At 38.5% G+C, this 20,403-nt stretch overlaps 1 protein-coding gene and 1 pseudogene across 7 annotated transcripts in view; one reads left to right on the forward strand and one right to left on the reverse strand.

Moving 5' to 3' along the window:
- Positions 1 to 20,403, reverse strand: part of LOC117369703 (heat shock 70 kDa protein 1-like) — an 89,388-nt pseudogene that overhangs the window by 18,592 nt on the left and 50,393 nt on the right.
- LOC117369695 (LIM and calponin homology domains-containing protein 1-like) overlaps positions 1 to 20,403 on the forward strand; it is a 31,484-nt gene that overhangs the window by 7,159 nt on the left and 3,922 nt on the right. The window contains exons 2-25 of one of the 7 annotated variants that reach the window (XM_055223739.1): positions 1,293 to 1,363; positions 1,459 to 1,528; positions 1,619 to 1,725; positions 2,370 to 2,400; positions 2,476 to 2,586; positions 3,386 to 3,513; positions 4,141 to 4,211; positions 5,972 to 6,164; positions 6,687 to 6,899; positions 7,885 to 8,187; positions 9,009 to 9,275; positions 10,860 to 11,102; positions 12,501 to 12,830; positions 12,930 to 13,199; positions 14,073 to 14,375; positions 14,585 to 14,623; positions 15,295 to 15,424; positions 15,865 to 16,013; positions 16,427 to 17,027; positions 17,787 to 18,140; positions 19,405 to 19,507; positions 19,612 to 19,637; positions 19,829 to 19,942; positions 20,072 to 20,164. In XM_055223739.1, coding sequence (XP_055079714.1) covers positions 1,293 to 1,363; positions 1,459 to 1,528; positions 1,619 to 1,725; positions 2,370 to 2,400; positions 2,476 to 2,586; positions 3,386 to 3,513; positions 4,141 to 4,211; positions 5,972 to 6,164; positions 6,687 to 6,899; positions 7,885 to 8,187; positions 9,009 to 9,275; positions 10,860 to 11,102; positions 12,501 to 12,830; positions 12,930 to 13,199; positions 14,073 to 14,375; positions 14,585 to 14,623; positions 15,295 to 15,424; positions 15,865 to 16,013; positions 16,427 to 17,027; positions 17,787 to 18,140; positions 19,405 to 19,507; positions 19,612 to 19,637; positions 19,829 to 19,942; positions 20,072 to 20,164 — 4,320 coding nt within the window. The remainder of the gene's footprint in view (positions 1 to 1,292; positions 1,364 to 1,458; positions 1,529 to 1,618; positions 1,726 to 2,369; positions 2,401 to 2,475; positions 2,587 to 3,385; positions 3,514 to 4,140; positions 4,212 to 5,971; positions 6,165 to 6,686; positions 6,900 to 7,884; positions 8,188 to 9,008; positions 9,276 to 10,859; positions 11,103 to 12,500; positions 12,831 to 12,929; positions 13,200 to 14,072; positions 14,376 to 14,584; positions 14,624 to 15,294; positions 15,425 to 15,864; positions 16,014 to 16,426; positions 17,028 to 17,786; positions 18,141 to 19,404; positions 19,508 to 19,611; positions 19,638 to 19,828; positions 19,943 to 20,071; positions 20,165 to 20,403) is intronic. The other 6 variants (XM_055223749.1, XM_055223744.1, XM_055223748.1 and 3 more) reach the window with 6 other exon arrangements.

Here is a 20,403-nt window from a genome sequence, read left to right on the forward strand (position 1 = left end):
CATGTTTCTGTGTGGGCTGGTAACATGCTGTCAGGCCTGCTCCCTGGTTCTCTGCTTCTCTCCTCCTCCTTCAGACACAGCAGAGTACATCAGAGAATTGAGGTTATCGCGGTGTCTTTTTGTAGTATGTCTTTAAACCAGACGTGTGTGTGTGGGCGCTGTGGGGAAAATGGAATGAGGGCACAGAGCGGTGTATCATTGGACTGGCTTCTCTCTAATTTGGTTTGTGCCAGAAGAGAGGGGGGAAGGGCAGAGCTGGGCAGCTTCAGGGTCCTGTGTGTGGGACAGGGGCACAATCCAAAAGGAGATGTCCACTGCTATGGATGTTATGTTGTATACAATAAATTAGGGTTGACAAAACTCTATAATGTTTTCTGACATACTTTTCCTCCTACTTGAGTAGTATTTGACATTTGCTTAATTTGTTTTGGTTATTCTTCCACTGTAAATCAACAAATGACAAAAGCTTTATGTTGTCAATTTTAAATCATTTTAATAATTTGTGTTTCTTGCACCACTCCTTCAGATATATTAGTTAAAAAGTTTTGTGATGTTTCATTTGAATACCGGATTTTAATGTTAATGTTTTGTCCTTCTAACTTCAAAATGTAAAATTATGAATAAATAAATGATAAATTACATTCAGGCAGTTCCCCAGACACTTCTTGAGAGCAATTATCTATAACAGATCTACTTTAACACCAGTTCACTACATTACTTTGCTATAGAAAATTCATTTAAGGGCCTTCAGCAATTGTTTGCCTCGGTAAAATAAAGCATGCTGATTTTTTTTTTTCACTACAAAATAATAATAATACTAAAAAACTTCACTTGTCATCTTGGACACTGTTATCACTGGGAAAGACACAGTGCAATTACTAGAATCAACATATGACTGTGAAATTAAGAAAATCATGATAGTGCCTCAAAACATGAAGCATTTGAGAGTAAACGTGGGGGAAATTGCAAACACGAGATCTCTTTCAGATTATATGGATTAGAGGGGCACATAATGTACTCTGAACTGGAAGTGCGTGTAAAGTTGCTAATAATCTAATTTGAGAACTTCTAGGGAACAACTATTTTTTCACTAATAACAGCCCAAACACGAACGTACTTAGTCAATAAAATGCCTGCAATACACTATTTTCTGATCTATGTTGTAATCATCAAATCCTCATTGTTTGATTCACACTAACCTACAAACCATGCATATTTAAGATGAGTTCTTCTTCACGTTGTTATACTTCTCCTCATTTTAATCACTATTTCTTGTGTCCTGCTCTCCACAGGCAGTCACAGGCAAAAGCTTTGGAGACAAGGACTTCCGTAGTGCTCTGGAGAATGGCATCCTGTTATGCGAGTAAGCCTATTACATCACCTCCATTTTAGTTTTGATCTTTGCCCCCACATACATAAACACCTCAAGACTCATTCAACCCCTCTTTCCCCACACAGGCTGCTCAGTGCAATCAAGCCAGGACTGGTCAAGAAGATCAACAGACTGCCCACCCCCATCGCAGGCCTGGTAAGTGGACACTCGGGTGGTGGGATATCCGGAGCAGACGATTTTCCAAAGTGATAAAATTGTGACTCTGCCCCCCGCTGGTTTGTGTAGGACAACCTGTCAGTCTTCCTGCGTGGCTGTGAGGAGCTGGGCCTGAAGGGAGCGCAACTATTTGACCCGGGAGATCTCCAGGACACTTCCATACGAGCCAACCTCAAGTAAACAAGATTTTGTTATTTGTAACAATATATTGTATTGTATAACAATATATTGTATTACTATATTTTACAGGTATTTTTAATTGTGAAATAGAAAAAAATCATGTGGTTGCCATTCTGTGAAACACTTTACATTTCTGTTTTTGCTATAGATATGTTAACAAGAATAACCAATGAGAGATGTTTTTTCTGAGAATGTGATTGGCTAAAACCTGATGTTTTTTTTTTATTTCTTTATATTTGCTAAATTTGTCAGAAAATGTATCTAAAGAACATTTGATTACTTTTTTGGTTGATGTAAATAAGATGTCACAAAATCACTTTGAATTGTTGCATTAACAAATAGCAAAGTCTACAGTTATATAAGTAACGTGATTTCCTTGGAAAACATTATATGGCCTCTTAAGCTTGTTATGTCAGAAACCTGCTAATACGTTGTTCAGACCGCTACACAAATGCTCTGAAAAACACAAATCTTATCCCAATACTTGTCTAAAATTGTATTTATTTATTTTTTTTCCCAATATTGTCTTAATGTTTACAAGTTGAAACAGAATATGCGCTGTCAGCTTTGGGCCTCCCAATACTAAAATGCCACAAGTTCGTAATTTTTTTTGTTTCTAATTTGTCTTTTCTTTCATCAGGGATTCAGACTGCAACCGCAAACTGAAAAACGTAAAACAATTAATCCTATCCTTTTATTTTTTTTATGCATTATCTTCCATAATCTCAACAGTGCTTGTGTTTTAGGTGCTGAACACAGTCTTCTGGCTTGGAAAAGCTGCCAGCGGCTGTGCCTCCTACAGTGGGCCCACATTAAACCTCAAAGACTTTGAAGGGCTGTTGGCTCAAATGAGGGTGGTGAGTGAACACACAGAGCAGGCAGAGAGAGATACAGAGGGTATGGAGGAGGATGAGGAAGGGGGGTGCAGCGGGGGAGGGACTGTCTCAGCTTCCTGTTTTTGTCAGGATGTCGGAGAGAAGCTCATGACAGGTGTAAACACAGACCACAGATATAGTGTTTGGTGGTCAAGTTGTGATTAGGTTCAGAAAGGGGTCTGAAGCATAAAGGGGGGATCTTTAAATTAACTCATCTTTTTGTTAAGGTATATTGTCATTACATTGTTATTGATAATTCCAGGTGTGCAAATACAGTTGATGTAAATGTAAATCTTGGCTTTCTTGGCGTAAAAGATCACTTACCCTCAAGTGGAGTTCAAAATGACACCCAAATCAAATACAATCCATGAATCAAATATATGGCTCATTCAAAACTCTTAACACTTGACCGTCGGTGTTATAGAATATGGTTGTGTACTGGATAACTTAATGATGTGTTTCTCAAACTTTACACACACAGGCCATCTAACAAATATTTGGTCTCATTTGGTTTTACCTGGTCAGGACTGAACGGGACTAATCCAGATCTAAATAAGGCTAAACTGGCTTTAAAATCAGACTACACAGTGACCACAGTAGTTTGAAACAAAGACTAACCAAAGGAAGACATAAATGTGGATCAAGCAAACACTAGAACCTCAGAGAAATCCATGCACCATTACCACTATGCATTTATAATACAGCTAACTTACTTGAACCAGTAATACCAGTAGTTTAATTTGTCAGCTTATCAACTTATTGTCTGACATGTTGTTTTCAGGACAGTGAAGAATCGGGGGAGAGTTCACAGAAGCGCAGCGTCAGGGACAGTGGTTATGACTGCTGGGACTCAGAGAGGAGCGAGTCCCTTTCCCCTCCACGGCACACACGAGACAACTCTCTGGACAGGTCACTAGTCTATAGAAATCTGTTGTTTCTGTGTTATACTCTGCTATGCAACATGCATAACTACTGCAAATGTATGACCTGTTTAATAGAACACACTGGGAAGACAGTCAGACAGTTAAAAATCTAAGTACTGAGGGCTGAGAGATCACCAAAAAACATCTTAAACATCATTTCTATTTTGAGCAGAATTTTGGTCATACATATAGGTGTCAGACACCTAAATGCAATTTTTCAGTTGCTAAAAGATTTATGTAAAATGAAAATAGCAAATGCTAATAACTGATCATTTTATGCATCATTAGCTATAATATATGTTTAGTTTTTAAGTTGTTAACATTGCCAGTTAAGAGTGGGAAAGCTACAATAGTGGAGTTAATACTCATTTTCTTTCATTTGCTTATTTTATAGCAACATGGTGGCATGTTTTAAATCAATATTATAAAAAAACACGATATATCTCATGTTAGCATTATATTTTTATAGTGAAATAAGTTCTTGATAGAAATGTAGAGTGGATATTTCCGTTAGATTATTCGCTGAATGTAAAATGTTCTGAAATTTATTCTCAATTTGGACTTCCATTTTAAATCATAAACTTTTTCTTTGTTTTTAATTCTGTTTGAACAGTCTGGACTCATTTGGCTCGCGCTCGCAGCACAGCCCTTCTCCTGATGTGGTGAACCGTGCCAACAGCGATGGTGGGTCACAATAAATAACGCAGAGTGGACAAATATAAAACATCAATGCCCCTTCCCCCCATTTGCATTCAGCTCTGCATCCTCTTAGCAACATTCCACCTTGTTACTCCTTGTAGTGCTGGGTTTCAGATGACATCACCATTCTACTGGCCAATATTATTTAATACAGATAAGGGGTAGGCTAATCTTGTTAAAATGCAGATTTATCTTGTAGTACATTGAGTTTTTAAGTCTGTACATTTACCTTTGGATATTTCATAGGAAAACGTAATGTAATAGAAAAAATAGAAAAAAATGGGTCAGAGTCTGAAACCCACCACTAGACTCCCATAACTTGTATATTGCTTAAAAATGTCAACAGTTTCTCTTAAGCAGAAAGGCAAAACCACTCATCCATAAATAGTTTGACAGCAAGCTGAGTTTTTACCCTTGGCATGTTCTGGTCATTTAGGTCAACAGCTGAAGGTCCTATGTCATAGAGTGAGTAGAACCAGATGCATTAACAGCTGTTGAGTCTAAGTTGCAATCACTGGAGATTCGCTCAACATCCTACATCCTACTTGGCCTTTCACACCAATAATACATGTCTTTTCTGCGTGCAAGAACAGAGACAACAGGCCATGTTATATATGTGCAAACAGTTGTCAAGAAAAAAAAACACTATCCCAGAGACAGGAATAGATTCATTGCCTGCATTCTCTGGAGGTCACCATAGAAAAAGCACACTGCAGCGGCCCATGAGGGAGGACAGTGCAGAGTTGATCCAGCGCTGTCTGAAGGGCAGTTCTCAGGATAGATTTATGGCTCCATAATAGTGAGTGCTTTTGTATTTGCATAGTTGGCTACGTCCAAAGTCAGAGGTGGCTGCAGTGAGGATGACCCCAATAGAAATATTATTTATGAACTCTGGTTTATGTCTATGTAGGTCAAGCTTGTATTTTATTTTCCTGACCTGATTTGAATCGCCCAGCCTACCAACAATAATTTATATTAATTGTAAAATGACTTGTCAACCAATCTAATGTATTGCATAACAATGATGGTAAGAGGTAAGATTCTCAGTGGCTATTTTGGAAATGTTAACAACCTGCCATGTGCACAATACTTTAAGAAAATAATTAAGGATACTTATGTATCTACTCTTGTTTACCTGTGCATGTGGTTGGATTGTGGCCCAAGAGGATTTGGGAAAATAATTATAGAATATGTCTATTTTAATGGAAAGTTACATATTATATAAGTTGATACGTTACATACAGTGCTTATAGCCATTTTATAATTATGTAGAAAGTCCCTTCTAACCTTTTCACACATGATTACTGGAGCTTTCCACTTGGTTTATTTGTAATTATCTGGCACAGTGTCATTTTGCTTCAGCGATTGTATGGCAAAAGTGTCATTCTTGCAAGATTCTTGGTTAGAAAAATTGTTGACTTATATCAACTCTAAGACCAATTTAATAATTGCTTTTTAAGTGGGAGAAAAACTTTGGACCAGTGCCTCTTTATATTTTAGAGTTTTGTATGCATTTCCTACTCCAAAACAAAAACATGTGCATACTATGTGTTCCCCTGTTTGTTCCCCTGTCTGGCCTTTTTATACACATGTTTTTGTCAGAAAAGGTTAAATGCTTGGGGGTATCCTTTCTCCACAACAGTAATTATAAATAACAACCTGACAAGCGTAGTTACCCCTGACCAATTACAACAACACCTTCAAACTTTGACAAACTTTCTAACCTGTTTTTCTCTTTTGCCCAGGCGACTCTGAAGCCGACGCTTCGGGCAAGAGACCTGACATGCGGAAAGACGACATGCTAGCCCGCCGCACCGCTACCAGTGAGGCCCGGAGCTCTGTACCATTCAACCAATTCCTCCCAAACCGCGCCAACGCCTCCACCTATGTCCTGGGGCCCAGGAGAAAGCATCACTCAGAGGAGGGCGAGCAACGAAGGTAAAATACTACAAGGATAAGTGCATGGGTTGTGTTCAGGACATTTTAGGTTTTTAATGTTATAGATTCAGATGGAGGGCAGGAACCAAATACAGTACAGAGATTCCTTTCTCTACATAAGAAACAGAACTGTAGCACTGATACCAAAAAATACTCATGACAACATATGGATACAGCAGCTGATAATATCAATACTATATCAATTTAGTATTACATAGATATTTCAGTATTTCACAGATTCCACAAACTTGTCACATTTATTTCATGGCTTTAAGTCCTTTCAACTGACAACAAGCTTGTTTGTTTCCTGATTGAAGTTGAAACCAATGAATTTCACAGCAATTTCTACCGTAGAATTCAGACCTGCCCTCCAGCTCAATTTTACTTATATGAGCAGTTTAAAATATTATGACGCAAACCCAACCAATCCAGTCTAATCTTTAATTATAGCCTACAATATAGACATTGAGAAGGTAAGAAATTGTAATGCTACCCTCATTTGTTGGCTATAACTTTCCCCAGTCAAACTAATCTAGACCATGGGAAAAAACCTGGACCTCACTTCAGAAACCCCAAGTGCGTCACGTGGGCGCCAGATAACAGTTTTAACCAAAAAGAGAAGCCAATTTTGGAGGTTGATGAAGCAGAGACACGGGAGGCAATGGAGCAGAAGAAGATACAGAAACTGGAAAAAGCTGGCATTAAAGTGTTGCCTGCTGCTGTCCGATATAACAGGTTAGGCAGGACTTGCATGGGACTGAGTTTGTTGAAACTAATATTCTATGGAAAATTGTTTGAAAGTGTGTTGTGGTTTGTGCTAATGACACATGCCGCTATTGTCATTAGTATATTGAAGATGTACAGGATTTGACCTAAACTCATTTCTAATTGTACTAACTTTGGTGAAGATGACATTGTATGGGTGTTATTGATAGGTGGTAGAGTGGTTGTCGTATAATGGTCATGTTCGAAGTTCTATTCCTACTCTGACCAGTGCATACTATTGTTATGTCCTTGGGCAATACACTTCACCAAGTTTGAAGCATAAAAGTGGTGTGTGAGTGATTGATTGGTGGTTGGTGCAGATTGGCAGGCACATTTCTGATGGTCTATCTGAGGGCTGCTGTGGCTATGAAAGTATCCTACAAACCTAATTGTTGAACTGTGCAAATTTTATTGTAGATTAGATTTCATCCCCTTAGAATTATATATATATAGAATTGTATCTGTGTTCTGGGCAGTTCTGAGACATTGAGGTTTTAAGTTTCTGCCCACTCATAGAGCAAAATGAAACAGGGAAATTATTCTTTACTCATATAAACCTAATAAATCTTCATAAAAGCTTACAGAAGGTATGCAGGAACAAAAATATATGAATTCTGACAAAAATAGAATCTATAATTCTAAAGGGACAATTTGTAGAAAACATATTTCACTTAATTTCTGCCAAAATAATCCATTCCTATTAACAACCTTGTTTGAAATAAGATAACCACTCTGCTTTTGGCACTGCTTGTGATGTTGTTTGTAAATCGTGATTGTGTTGGACGTGCTGTGTAAAATAATCCCAAATGGAGGCTCACAGATGAATACTGGAATGCACTCTAATCCCCTAATAATCCATATTTACGGGAGTCAAGCCTGCTCTGTGCACGTCACCCTGTCTCCCGCTGTATGAACGGTCAAACGCCACAATCCAACCAGTCACCTCTAACCCCAGCCCAGCCGTCAAAGAGGAACCGGAAGTGAGGTCTCCATCCCCTAACATCATCCTGCGCAGGGACAATGAGTTCTTGAGGACCCAGAAGGCAGCCTGGGACTCCTCTTCAGATGGTGAGGAGGTGGAGACGCAGAAGATGCCTGATGTGCGTAAGGATGATTTGGCATCAAGGAGGGTGGCACGTGGCCCCGCCCCTAAAGTGCAGCAGTTTGTTCCTCCGCCTCTCTGTAGTAACAAGGACCTGGAGCGTTGGGAGGGCATCCGGCGTGCATCACAACAGACTTTGCAAGAAAGGGAGAACAGGTCAGAGTCATGCATGTTGCTTCTTTCAATTTGGTCTTCCTTTCCTTTTTTCCCTTTTTAGTGCTGCATCCACCCACAAGGACAGAAATACTAAAACTAGTATTAATAGTTACTATTATTATTATAATAATTATTATTATTATTTACTTTATAAAGTTAAAATATATGCTAAAATATTGGCCAATCAGGTCAAGTTAGATTCAAGTAACCAGTAAACATGCCATGCAATGCAACCATTATGCAATTGAATGCAAGTGGGCACAATTCATTAAGTGCATATAAATATTTGAGCAAGTTCCTGGGTTATTCTTTATACTGTTACGATACTAAATATTTAAACAGTATATCCTGGCACACAATTCATGGCATGTCCTTGCTAGGCTACCATACGTGTGATCACAAAATGTTTAAGTTTAATTAAATAAGAGTAAAAAAGTTATATGAACATATTACTACTTAAGCACAGTGTAACTTTTTGAACATGATTTATATTTTTAGCCTGTTTCTTTAGAATAGAAAATAAACATTTAAAATGTAACTCATATTGCAAGGAAAAGAAAGATAAATGCTTATCGAAAAACTATAACTATAACTAAGTAATATTACTACAGTAAAAGTAACTCTTTACAATCCACCAGTACATAGTGGTATTACAGCATGATCTGTTTTTCCTGTAACATAGTCCAGCTCTACACTTTTAACACATATAAATGTCTTTCCTCTTTCCTTATGTGTCTGATTTTCCCCCTGTCTCCTTTCCTCCTTTGTTGTGGTCACCGCTAACACACTGCGTGCTCTGTGATGTCACTGTGCCTGTCCAGTGACAATGAAGTGATCCCTGACATCATTACCCGCAGAGAAAACCCCTTTCTAAATGCCACCCCTCGCACTGATCAAGAGGAGGGCGAGGAAGATGAAGAGGAGGAAGGGGTGAAGAATGTGCCCAATAAACAGAAGGACGATCTGGCCTTAAGGCGGGCTCAGAGTAGGCCCCTCCCACATAGGGATGGACCAATGAGCTTTGCCTCTGCTCCCATGAGTCAAGCCGATATGCAGAAGTGGGAGAGGCTCAAGATGTCTGACCCCAGGTGCCCCATACATCATACGAAATACAACTATACATTACAGTATTTTTGGAAGAGTGTGTGCTGTGGAAACTTATGAGTGGTGTGTCTATACCTATCATGTGTCTTTCTCTGTCTTAAAGTTGCACTATGTAACTTTTCTGATGGAGGGTCTGCTAACTGCTTGTCTCCAAGGAGATGTTATTGCATTGTCTGGAATGTTCCACAATATGGCATTTGACTTATCTGTCTTGCATTTATCCAATTACCACAGTTTTTCGTATTATAAATACCTTGGAAAAACATGCATTTTTACAGTTTTCTAACTTGACCTGGTGCTCCTCCTGGTGCTCCTCCTTGGCGATAGATATGTTTAATGCCATACCGTAAAACATTCTAGGAAAAACAATGACACTTTCTACAAACAGTTGATGGACAATCCTCTGGAAAGTTACGTAGTGCACCTTTAAATACTACCTATAGAAATCTATTTGATATTCTTATGCGACAAACAGTGAACTTTAACTCTTATGGCTAAAAGCTGTGAGAAAAAGGATTTAATGTACTACCACACTAGCTTAAGGATTATGAAACCTGGCTTTCTTATTCCGCCTCATAGACTGTATATTGATATGTACCATGTCAGGTCAGGAATGTGAGGTATTTTCATCTTTTAATCACCCCCGACTGCGACATTAGTGATTACAGTACATGTGGAGAAATATTACTTATACAGTACTTTCCTATTTGTACTTGATGACTCAAATAATTATAATAATAATTATAATATATAATAAGAATAATTATAATTAGAACAATTTTGGAGTATAAATGGCCTTTATTGATCACACAATGATTACAGATTAAATTGACAAACTACAAGCATAAAGTATGATTTCTATGAGCTTTTTTTTTTTTTTTTTTTTACCATGGGGGCAAAAAATAGACTATGGAGGCAATTATTTTCTCCCCTATTAATAGGAAACACTGGGCAATTGTATATTTCTCATATTTTTAAGTAAGATTACATTTTTTTTTTGACTTTGTGATAATAAAGAGGCAATAAGTATATTTTGACATACCAAAATGATGCTTTTTTTCAGAATAATAGCTGACAAGATTCAAATGTTGTTTTTTTTCACTTTTGATCAGTTTTCAAGCATCAACTGCAGTTTTCCCAGATCATTCCTTTTAACTACATGTTACATTCCCACTTGTTTATGCTGTTCCTCATTATTGCGTTCCTCAGTCTTCTCCAGTCTCCATTGAAACAGATGAGGGAATTGGCCTGTTTCGACTCTGTATGTGAGAGGTTACTGTGGGCTATTGGCACTGCACAGCCTTTGTGTTTCCCTCAGTGCTGATGTCATGACATAGGATAAAGAGTGTTTTGTGCTCTCAAAGGAGTTACTAAGCGTCTAGAATAGAGAACTGTCTGACGCCTGAGAATGTATGTAAATGTATGAGAGTCCATAACTACATACTTTGTCCTCTTTTGTCCAGTCATCTTGTTCAACTCAGTCCTCTTTGTCTCTTTCCTTTCCACCCTGTCTGACTGGTGTATGTGCTATACTCTGTGTGTGTGTTGTATTGTGAGACTGTATCCAGTGAGGAAAGCCCAGTGTGCCAGGCTTGTCTGGAGAAAAATTATAGGAGCTCATTCTCTGGATCTTCAAAGGCCGGGCGGGGTCACAGCAAAGTGGTGACCTTTGGGGCTGTGACTGAGATCGAGCAGCCAGTAGACACAAGTGAAGGGGAGGACACCGAGTTGCTAAGACGACTCATGTCCAAAGCAACAGTAACCATGCCAACCATAGGCCCTAGCTCCCGGCTCTCAGAGCGGGAACGCAGGTATGGACAGGGCCAGAGACGCCACTGGCTCGCATCCAGAGCTGCTTTAATACGAGCTGCAAGAAAAAGTGCACTGTTTTGTTGCATCTGAAAGTCCCCCTCCAATCAATGTGTCGTTAGCTAGTAAGCAAACTATTGTAAATAACTTTTTTAGTGGTATTCCACCATCATGCCATCCCAATGATAATTTCTCTTTTTCTTCTGAATTCTGTAACTAAGTGGGAGAAAATGCTTAAATGTGAGGTTTCAGGCAAATTTCAAATGGGTAACATAAAATGAATGGATATTATGAAAATGGCAAAGCTAAACACATTTATCTATGACAGCTAACTTTAAAAAAATATATTTTGTAAAGCATGTGAATAATATTGGGGTGTTTTGTGGCTGGAGGGGAACTGTGCTGCTTGTGATGGAAATGTGTAACATGGAGCCTAGTTAAATAATACCGGTAATCATGGCACAGATTTTGCATCCTACTGATGAGCTTGTAACCAGGTCAGAACAGAGGCACATGCATGTGTTAGTTAGTTAGTTACTTTATTGTCCCCGAGGGGAAATTTGTCTTCACAGTCATGTTCACACAGGGAAAAATTCCATTTACATACAATACCACACAAACACATCACATACATTGGACAGACACAAGTGCAATGTGCAATGGCACACTGACAGTAATGGTGATACAGATGCCTCAGTCAGCATAATAGTGCAATAGAATAGAATAATCATTAGCTGTAAGTGGAGGACAGAGGTGCTCGAGTCGACCTGGCTTAGTTTGTTTTATACTTACACTGTGTAAGAAATGCAAGTTAAAAGCACCCAAGGATGAGTTGTTGTCATTGTGATTCCACAGTCCAGTTGTAATCTCTTGACTGAATACAAACTACAATCACATCAGATTTTTTTTTTTTGGACAAGGCGGTTTCATTGTGGTATGTTTTAAATTTGGATATAGTGATGAGTCTGGCAGGTAGTTGGTAGCATGCTGTTCAAGTGAAACAGCATGCTTTCTACTAAGCATAGTTTGCACTTATCCAAGAACAGCAATATAAATAATATTTTAACATAAGACGTTTTGGACCAACGGCTTCTAAGTATTCTTTTTACATTACAACTCTGAGCCGATCCTGGAACCAATACCTGATATCAGTATGAATGTTTCTGCATGATAATAGATGATGTAATAATAACCAAATGTACATGGGTGATCATTCCTCCATTTGAACAGCATGCTTTCTCTTTTGAGTACATTGATTTCTCAGCAGGATTTTGGATTGCCCAGTGCTTATATCCTCCCACTACCTGTCGTTTGCATGTTCTGCTAGTGCTTTGCATGCACGGAATCACATTCTTTTGTCCGCTGTTCAACCTCACTTTACATATCCCTCCACACCCTAGCCTCACAGATTTCACCGACCTCACTCAAAGCACGCTCCAAACCTTCTCCGAGGTCACCCCTACCCCTGCTGAAGTAGATGCTCGCCTCGCTCTGTATATGAGAAGAACAGAGGAGGAAGAGGAGGATGACAATGAGGAGGAAAAAATACCTGATCTGGAGAAGGATGACATGATGGCGCGGCGGACTGGTGTTTTCCATAAACAAAGTAGCTCCACTAAAGTTTATCACAATAGGTTCCTGCCTATGCCTGGGACCAAAAACAACGCGCAGGATGCCACTGATCATTTCCCATGGAGCAAAAAGGAAGCAGACAGGAGCAAGAACTTAAGGTGGGCGAAAATATTATAGAATTAACTCTAAGCTACTAACACGCTTGGTTTGTATCCTAAAGACATTCTCCAGTGTCTTCAATTAAGTTTTTCTCTTAGAGTGGAACAAACCAAAGCTACAATGGAAACTTTTCAACCAATTGCAACTGAAACAGTCAAAGCATCTACTTACCATGAGCAAAATGCAGAAGATGAAGATAGGGAAAGCCTACCCAAGCCGGAGAAGGATGACATGATGGCTAGAAGAACTGGTTTGAGTCAGAAACCCATTGGAAGCAAAGCAAATCAGTTCCTGCCTGTGCCTGGATCGGTCAAGTATAATGTTGCTTCAAAACAACCTCAAATCAGTGAAAAGACTGCAATTGAAAGGTACTTTGTCTAAGCATGACAAGGTCGTCTATCATTGTAACTAACCACTGGTAGACAGTGTGGAATATATACATGTTATAATATTAACCATAAGTGTGGTGAGTTTTATGTAACCAGCATGTTTGAGTGGTCACAGCCAGAATCCTTATGTTGTTTGACACATGAATAATTGTATTTGAAAATTTGTACTGATTTGTTGCTGTGGGTTACTATGCTGATCTGGAGATCATATGTGCTGGTTTGAAGTCTGTGGACTGTGAGGTCTTAGCTTGGATTGTTATGGCATGTCTTGGGTTGTTTTGTGTAAGATTAAGAGAGTGGAGATGTTTGCTTTTGGTTAACGTGAATCACAGCTGCACCATATGAGCCTCAAAATGACTTTGCATAATAATCACAAAAAATTGTATACTTCTACAGTAACCTTATTTTGTATTGGTGTTATTTAATACTGATTTATAAACAAATTTTTAGTCATGGTAAGTGCCATTTCAACTCCAAAGGGCTAATTATAACAACTAGTTAGAATAAGGCTGTGCAATTAATCAAATTCTAAGCATCATTGCAATTATTATTCAAATAAATAAATGAAATTCAATATAAAGGGAAATAATACATGACTGATTAAAAAAAACAATAAATATTATTTCAATTATGAGCTACTTTATGAATTAATCCACTATTGTGCAGCCATAGGTAAGAAATGTAATTCTCTAAATAGTAACTTCATATATAAGAAAAATCACAAATTTGGTAAGAATATTAAAATATATCTAGTCTAATATTTCGTCTATTTAAGTAAAGAAGTTAACAAAATGCATTGCTCTGTGGTGGTGTTTGGATTCACACTTATAATCTTGGGCCTTGTCTTGTCAGCAGCGTTGCTATCGTCAACACGGAAACTCAGGCCCCACCCCTTGAGCTCCAAGCCAGGAAGTGTGCTTTGGTGAGAGATAATAAGCTGGAGGCTGAGGAGAAGGATGCTAGCAAAGTGACTCTAGACCAGGCAGTACGTAACACCCCAACTCTCTCCCCTCTGCCCACCCCTGCTACCTTCCAAGTCAGTAAGGAGGAGACAGGGCAGGGCAAAATCAAGGCTGAGGAGAGGGTGCAAGAGGTGGGGTCACAAGCACCAAAGAAACCCTTCTGGCTGGAGGATGATCAACTACCTCCAATGATGTGAGATGCTTACGATGAACTATTTTTGCATGGCTGCGTTACTCAAGCAATGGATTACAAATTTACAGTTATATGTACATTTATTTTACTTTTGTTTACAGCTTACAGTGTTGATTTTGAATACCCTTGAGAAGTGTTGATAATAACTTGTTTGCCACTGCTGCAGGTGGTTTTCGTTCATTCACACTGTACTATTGTTGTTGTTTTAGGATGAGTCGGAGAGTTGCTTTTATATCTGAGGACACAGAGTAAGTTGGGGAGATAATTGCATGAAAGCTTATTTTCTTGTCCACTTCCTGTTTAAAGTAACTACTTTTCTTTCATTCCAGTGCATTTTGCTAGCACTTGCTTACAAGCTTTTCATTTGACCTTAATGCAAAGGATTAGTAAGAATTTGATACAATTTTAAGTCATTTTTATATTTTGTAAATTGTAAATTATAAATATTCTGGAATAACTTAGTATACTTGTATTAGTGAGGTAAAGTACTACTAGTACTAGTAGTTTAGGTTGAAGTAATGCTATAGTTACTCTTAAATACCTCAGCTAACCCTTTGCAAACTTAAAATTCGCAATATCCTATTAATCCTATTAATATTATTTGCTCAAAATGACAAATTGGCATTTCCCAAACACCTTGTTGAGTTGGGATCAATTTTGTGGGTTCAATATTTTATTTACCAGATAATGACAGGAATCACATAATAGTGATCAACATCTACAAATAAACAAAAATAAATTTAAAATCTTTTACATTATAGAAAGAAGTTTGGAAAATGCTGATTTTGATTAACCATAACTAACATCTCTTGCTTCTCTTTGCAATGCTGCTTTTTTAGTTGCTATTTGAATGATTTCTTGAAATAGACAAGAATGCCAATATTAGCTATTTCTTATCTTTGTTGTTCCTTGTCTCTAGGAGTGCGAGTATGGGTGATCTCCTTAATGAGGACGAGGTTGGACACTTGCCTCACATCAGCCCCTCCCGATACGAGCGCATGCAGGAGCAGTACAGCAACTTTAAAGAGGATGAGAACCAGTGGCAAGACGTAAGAATTCTAACAATATGGGCAATAAGGGGTGATCTGTGCGCTTTTTAGTTTGTTAGACTGCAGCTCGGCCTTTACCAATAAAACTCTGTGGGCTGGGGCTCCGCCTTCTGCTCTTGTGTTCAGGATTTTTTAATCAACAGTCGGCAGGTCTTAGGTGATGGAGATGGGTGCACGTATCTCCAGCAGCAGGGCTCTGAACATGAATGTGTCCTGACTGAGCCCCCCTCCTATACAGCCTTTATGCACAGGACTGCACAGCCAGATACACCTTCAATTCCACTGGAAAATTTTCCGATGACACAGTTGTAGTTGGACTCATTTCTAATGTCTCCAAAACCAAGGAGATGGTGGTGGATCCTAGGAATAATATCTATCAATACAATGAACAATGTTGACTTTGATGGTTCTGGGAAAAGCTAACAGTGTTGTCATGACAGGACCTGGCTCGGTGGAAGAACCGCAGACGAAGTGCATCCCAGGATCTGATCAAGAAGGAGGAGGAGAGGAAGATGATTGAGAAGAAAATGAAGGAGGAGAGCGATCGAAGAAAAAGCATCAAAACTTACAAAGAGATCATCGAGGAGAAGTAAGGAGTCAATTTAAAAAGACTATAAGGCTGTTTAAAGTTGCTTAGACTTAAAATACATACAAGCTCTAAATTAACTTTCGTTTGTCTTAGCTTGTAATGTGCCATTTTACTAAATATTGGATAACATAACTAATCAAGATGTTTGCCAGAAAATACATACATTATTTGTTCTTATAGTCTATATGTAAGACCCTATATTGCACTTGGGAAATTAACTTCAAATGTTACAAATATTATATAGATCTGGCTCACTGCAGAAGAAGAAGAACAAAAAGATCATTGGCTTTTGATGAAATTGTTATGGCAGCATCTTATGCTCTGAGTTCCAGTACATGAATATGATTACTAGTTCAGCAACAAAGTAAGAACATAAAATGTTTCATTTGTAATTTGTTGCGTATATTTTTAAGGGAACGCAGAGAGGCGGAGCTATGTGAAGCCTACAGGAACGCTGCAACCCCAGAGGAGGCCGCCATGGTTCTACAGCGATATGCTCTTCGTTTCACTATCAGCGATGCCACTCTGGACAGTCTGAAAGTGCCCAGGCCTGTCGTCACAGCTACCAGTCCAGACTACAAGCAAACGGACAAGGAGCTTAAGCCTTCATCACTTGTAAAAGAGGAAGACACAGAGGTTTCAGAACAGCACAAAACTGTCATCAAAACGGACAACAAGCATGATACAGAACATGCAGACTTTACTTATAAACAGGAAGATATAGTTTGTCTCTCCTCCATCCCTACTCCCCCCATCAGCCCTCTAAAGACTCCAGATCGCGCGTTACCGCAGTTACCGGAACAACATGCGAGTAAACCATCAGAGAGTCCAAACACCGTACAACCACAGAGGGCACCAGTGGTGCAGTCCCAGGCCAAAGTCCCTCCTGCCCCTTCACCTCTACAGCGGACCCCCACACTCCCAGCCACCACCCTGCCCTCTCCCCCCTCCAGACCTGTGCCCCTGCTGGCAGCCAAACCATGGAGTTCACAGTCCGGAAACAAGTCATTCAAGGTTTGTCTATGTACAAGCATTACTACGATACAAGTATTTACAATCATAATTATAACATCATCTTGATGTATTTTGCAGTTACTGAAGAACATACTTGCTAAGTTGTATATATGTATATATTTATAAAAAGTAAAGTAAATACACAAATATACTTTTTGTCACATTTACCAAAATACCAAAATGTCTTAGGCCTATTACAAATGTGTGCAATACTGCCACCTGGTGTTGGTACCAGTAGTGCCAGTAATAGACAATTGACAATATTCCTTCTTAGAACCAAATTTAAAATTTGAAAGCTTAGTAACAAACATGGTTGTTACTGGCAGTCTAAAATGTGTGAATGATTCAAAAAGCAGCCAATAGATATTTGGCGAAACAGGGAGCCAGAGTGGTCTTCCTAAGTAAGTTTCAGTAGGTTATTATTCATTATTAGAAAAAGGGCTGACATTGTCATCAAAGAAAACACTGAGCATGTCTATGCTATGAATAAAATAAGATGCCTGAGCTCTTCATAAATATATATAAATAAATAAATAAATAAATAAATAAATAAATATATATATATATATATATATATATATATATATATATATATATATATATATATATATATATATATATATATATATATATATATATATATATATATATATATAGAGAGAGAGAGAGAGAGAGAGAGAGATAAGATAGATAGATATAGATATACATATACATATACATATACATATATACACAGTATATATTTCATGTCTTCCTCAGATGGATGGGCTGGTGAGAGTGAACGGAGAGACCACTGAAACTTCTTCAATTCACACTCCCCCACTCTCCCCCATGCGGTCACCAGTGGGAGCCAAACCTGCCACACCCGCCTCACCTACCACCCCCATTTCACCCGAAAAGCCTGATAAAGATGCCCCGTGTGAACGAACAGTGACCATAGAGAGGACAGTGCAGCCCTCGCCCCCTCCTTCTCAGACAGAGAAGCCCCCCTCTGCCACCAGCTCAGCCATCAGCTCTCTGATCGGGGGCAGGAACTGTATCATCACCACCACCATTGTCACAGAGCTCACACATGTGGAGCCAGTCACACTGGAGAGCCACACCAATGGACAGGTACTTCAGTTGTATTTTTTGCTGTTGGTGTTTTGGTGTGTAGGTATTATGAAACTGGACAGTAAGCAGTGTTAAATGTGCATTGTGTAACTTTTCTGGGGAATGTATGTCACCTGCTTGTCTCCATGGAGATGTTTTTGCTTTGCCTTGAACATTCTACAGTATGGCATTAAACCTCTCTAGATGGCATTTATTGAATTACAGCTGTTTTTATTGCTAAGGTCAATAAGTTGAATATGATAACAAATAGATTAACTTTGCTGGGTTTAAGTGGACGCCACAGCATTCTAGGTAGGTTAATAATATTTTATGGACAAGTTGTTAGTGTGTAGATTTTGCTATATCAAGTTGAAGGGGCAAGTCTCAAACAGAAATGAGCAGGCCAGGGCAACTATATGAATTTGTGGACATTCCAAAAAATTAAGCAACCAATGACCAGTGACTGTGGTGTTTCACTATTATTAAACAGACCCATTCTAACATAAGCCCTATATTGAGGGAAAAAATAGGTTAAATAAAGCCTTGCATTGCCCTCCAAGATTAAGCTACATTTTATTTTTTGAAAAGCTGTTCTGATACCATTTTAACATTTTTGTTTTGAACATATAAGAACCAAGTCCGAACTGTGTGTTATGTAATGTGAGAGTGGGTGAAAGTGTGGGTGGCTTTGATCATTCAGTCTCGCTGCTTTAGAGTTATCATAGAGGATTCTAAGTAGTACATTTAATACAGCTTGTTACAGCTACTACATAAAAACTTGGCAAAACACTACTAGAACTTTGCCAGCTGAAATGGATCAAGACCATAAAGGTTGTAATATATGGTCATTTAATTTATCAGTGCTCAAGTAATAAATAACATAATGGGGCAACAGACTATTCAAAATGGTTAAAAATAAATATACTTGATTTTACAGTATCACACACTTTTTATGAATCAAACTATTTCCTTTTGGTTTAAATATGGATTGATATAAAGATAATACAACTGATATTCCTCTAAGATGCTTGCCAAATACAAACAAAATGATTACATATAATAGATTTTTTTTATTCTAAAGATAAAAATACATGTCAAATCATCCTATATTTTTGTTATGCTTTTTTTTTTGTAGAAATCTGTCAACTATTAAAATACTTTTATTTTACTTTAGTGTTGATTGTGTGGATGTAACTGTATAAATAATGTAACAAATAAATAAATAGGATTAGAGGAATTAAACCAACAACTAAATAACCCATTGCAATAATAACTGTATTTGTAGGTAAATGGCACATCTACTTTCACCCAGGAGACAGTGGAGGAACAGAGGAGTCCAGTATCTTTGTTACCTAACAGCATACAGGACATCTCCCCCACTACGACAGGTAAAGTCTGGAACCCATCTTTCCTGGTAGTTAGTGGTACTATTTATATCTCTGAGCTATGTTTAGTTTATTTATTTATGAACTCTTGTCTTTTTTCCCCACAGAGGCTGTAGGGGACGCCAACTTAACCGTACGTATCCCTGCTTTGTGCTAGCTTGTTTTTTTGTGTCCTCTTTCATTCTTAAATTTGACCCTGTCCTTACCCTTGTCTTCCTCCAGTTGTGCTGTAGTCAAACTTGTCCTCTCACCTCTCCTCTCTTTCTGTCCTTTTTACTCTGCCCACTTGTGTGTGTGTTATCATTGCAATGGGTGTGTGGGTAGACTGAGACCCCCATGTTGAACTTGGCTAAACGTGTAAATCACTGGGTATGGGACCCCAATGTGGAGCGCAAACGGCTGGAGAGGTGGCAGCAGGAGCAAGAGCGCCTCCTACAGGTACAAAGAGGATAGTGTGCACATGCATGGATCCGTGACTGTAACACACGCTGGTTATGGTTGTGTGTGTTGGTGATTTTGATTGGGCGTTGTAAATACAGTGGTGAACATGATTGTATGTGTCTCCAGGAGCAGTATGAGAAGGAGCAGGAGAAGCTGAAGAAGGAGTGGGAGAGAGCGCAGTTAGAAGTGGAAGAAGAAGAGAGGAAACACAATGAAGAGGTAACTAGATTAGTAGTACACATCTATTTCTGACCTTAAGAAATGTTATCATTTAGCACTGCTGGCAAAGTCCTTTACTGAATTGTAAAGTGCCTTTATGACAGGTTAGACTACTCATTTTCCTAAAACACAGTTCATATCACTATATTTAAGATTTAGCAAAATATTTTTTTCAAAGTTTGGTCATTTTGTAGGAGCTAGAGTTGTTTTCATGGTTAACACAATTGTTTATCAAAATT

The sequence above is a fragment of the Periophthalmus magnuspinnatus genome, chromosome 1 (genome assembly GCF_009829125.3).
Source record: "Periophthalmus magnuspinnatus isolate fPerMag1 chromosome 1, fPerMag1.2.pri, whole genome shotgun sequence".
NCBI lineage: Eukaryota > Metazoa > Chordata > Actinopteri > Gobiiformes > Gobiidae > Periophthalmus > Periophthalmus magnuspinnatus.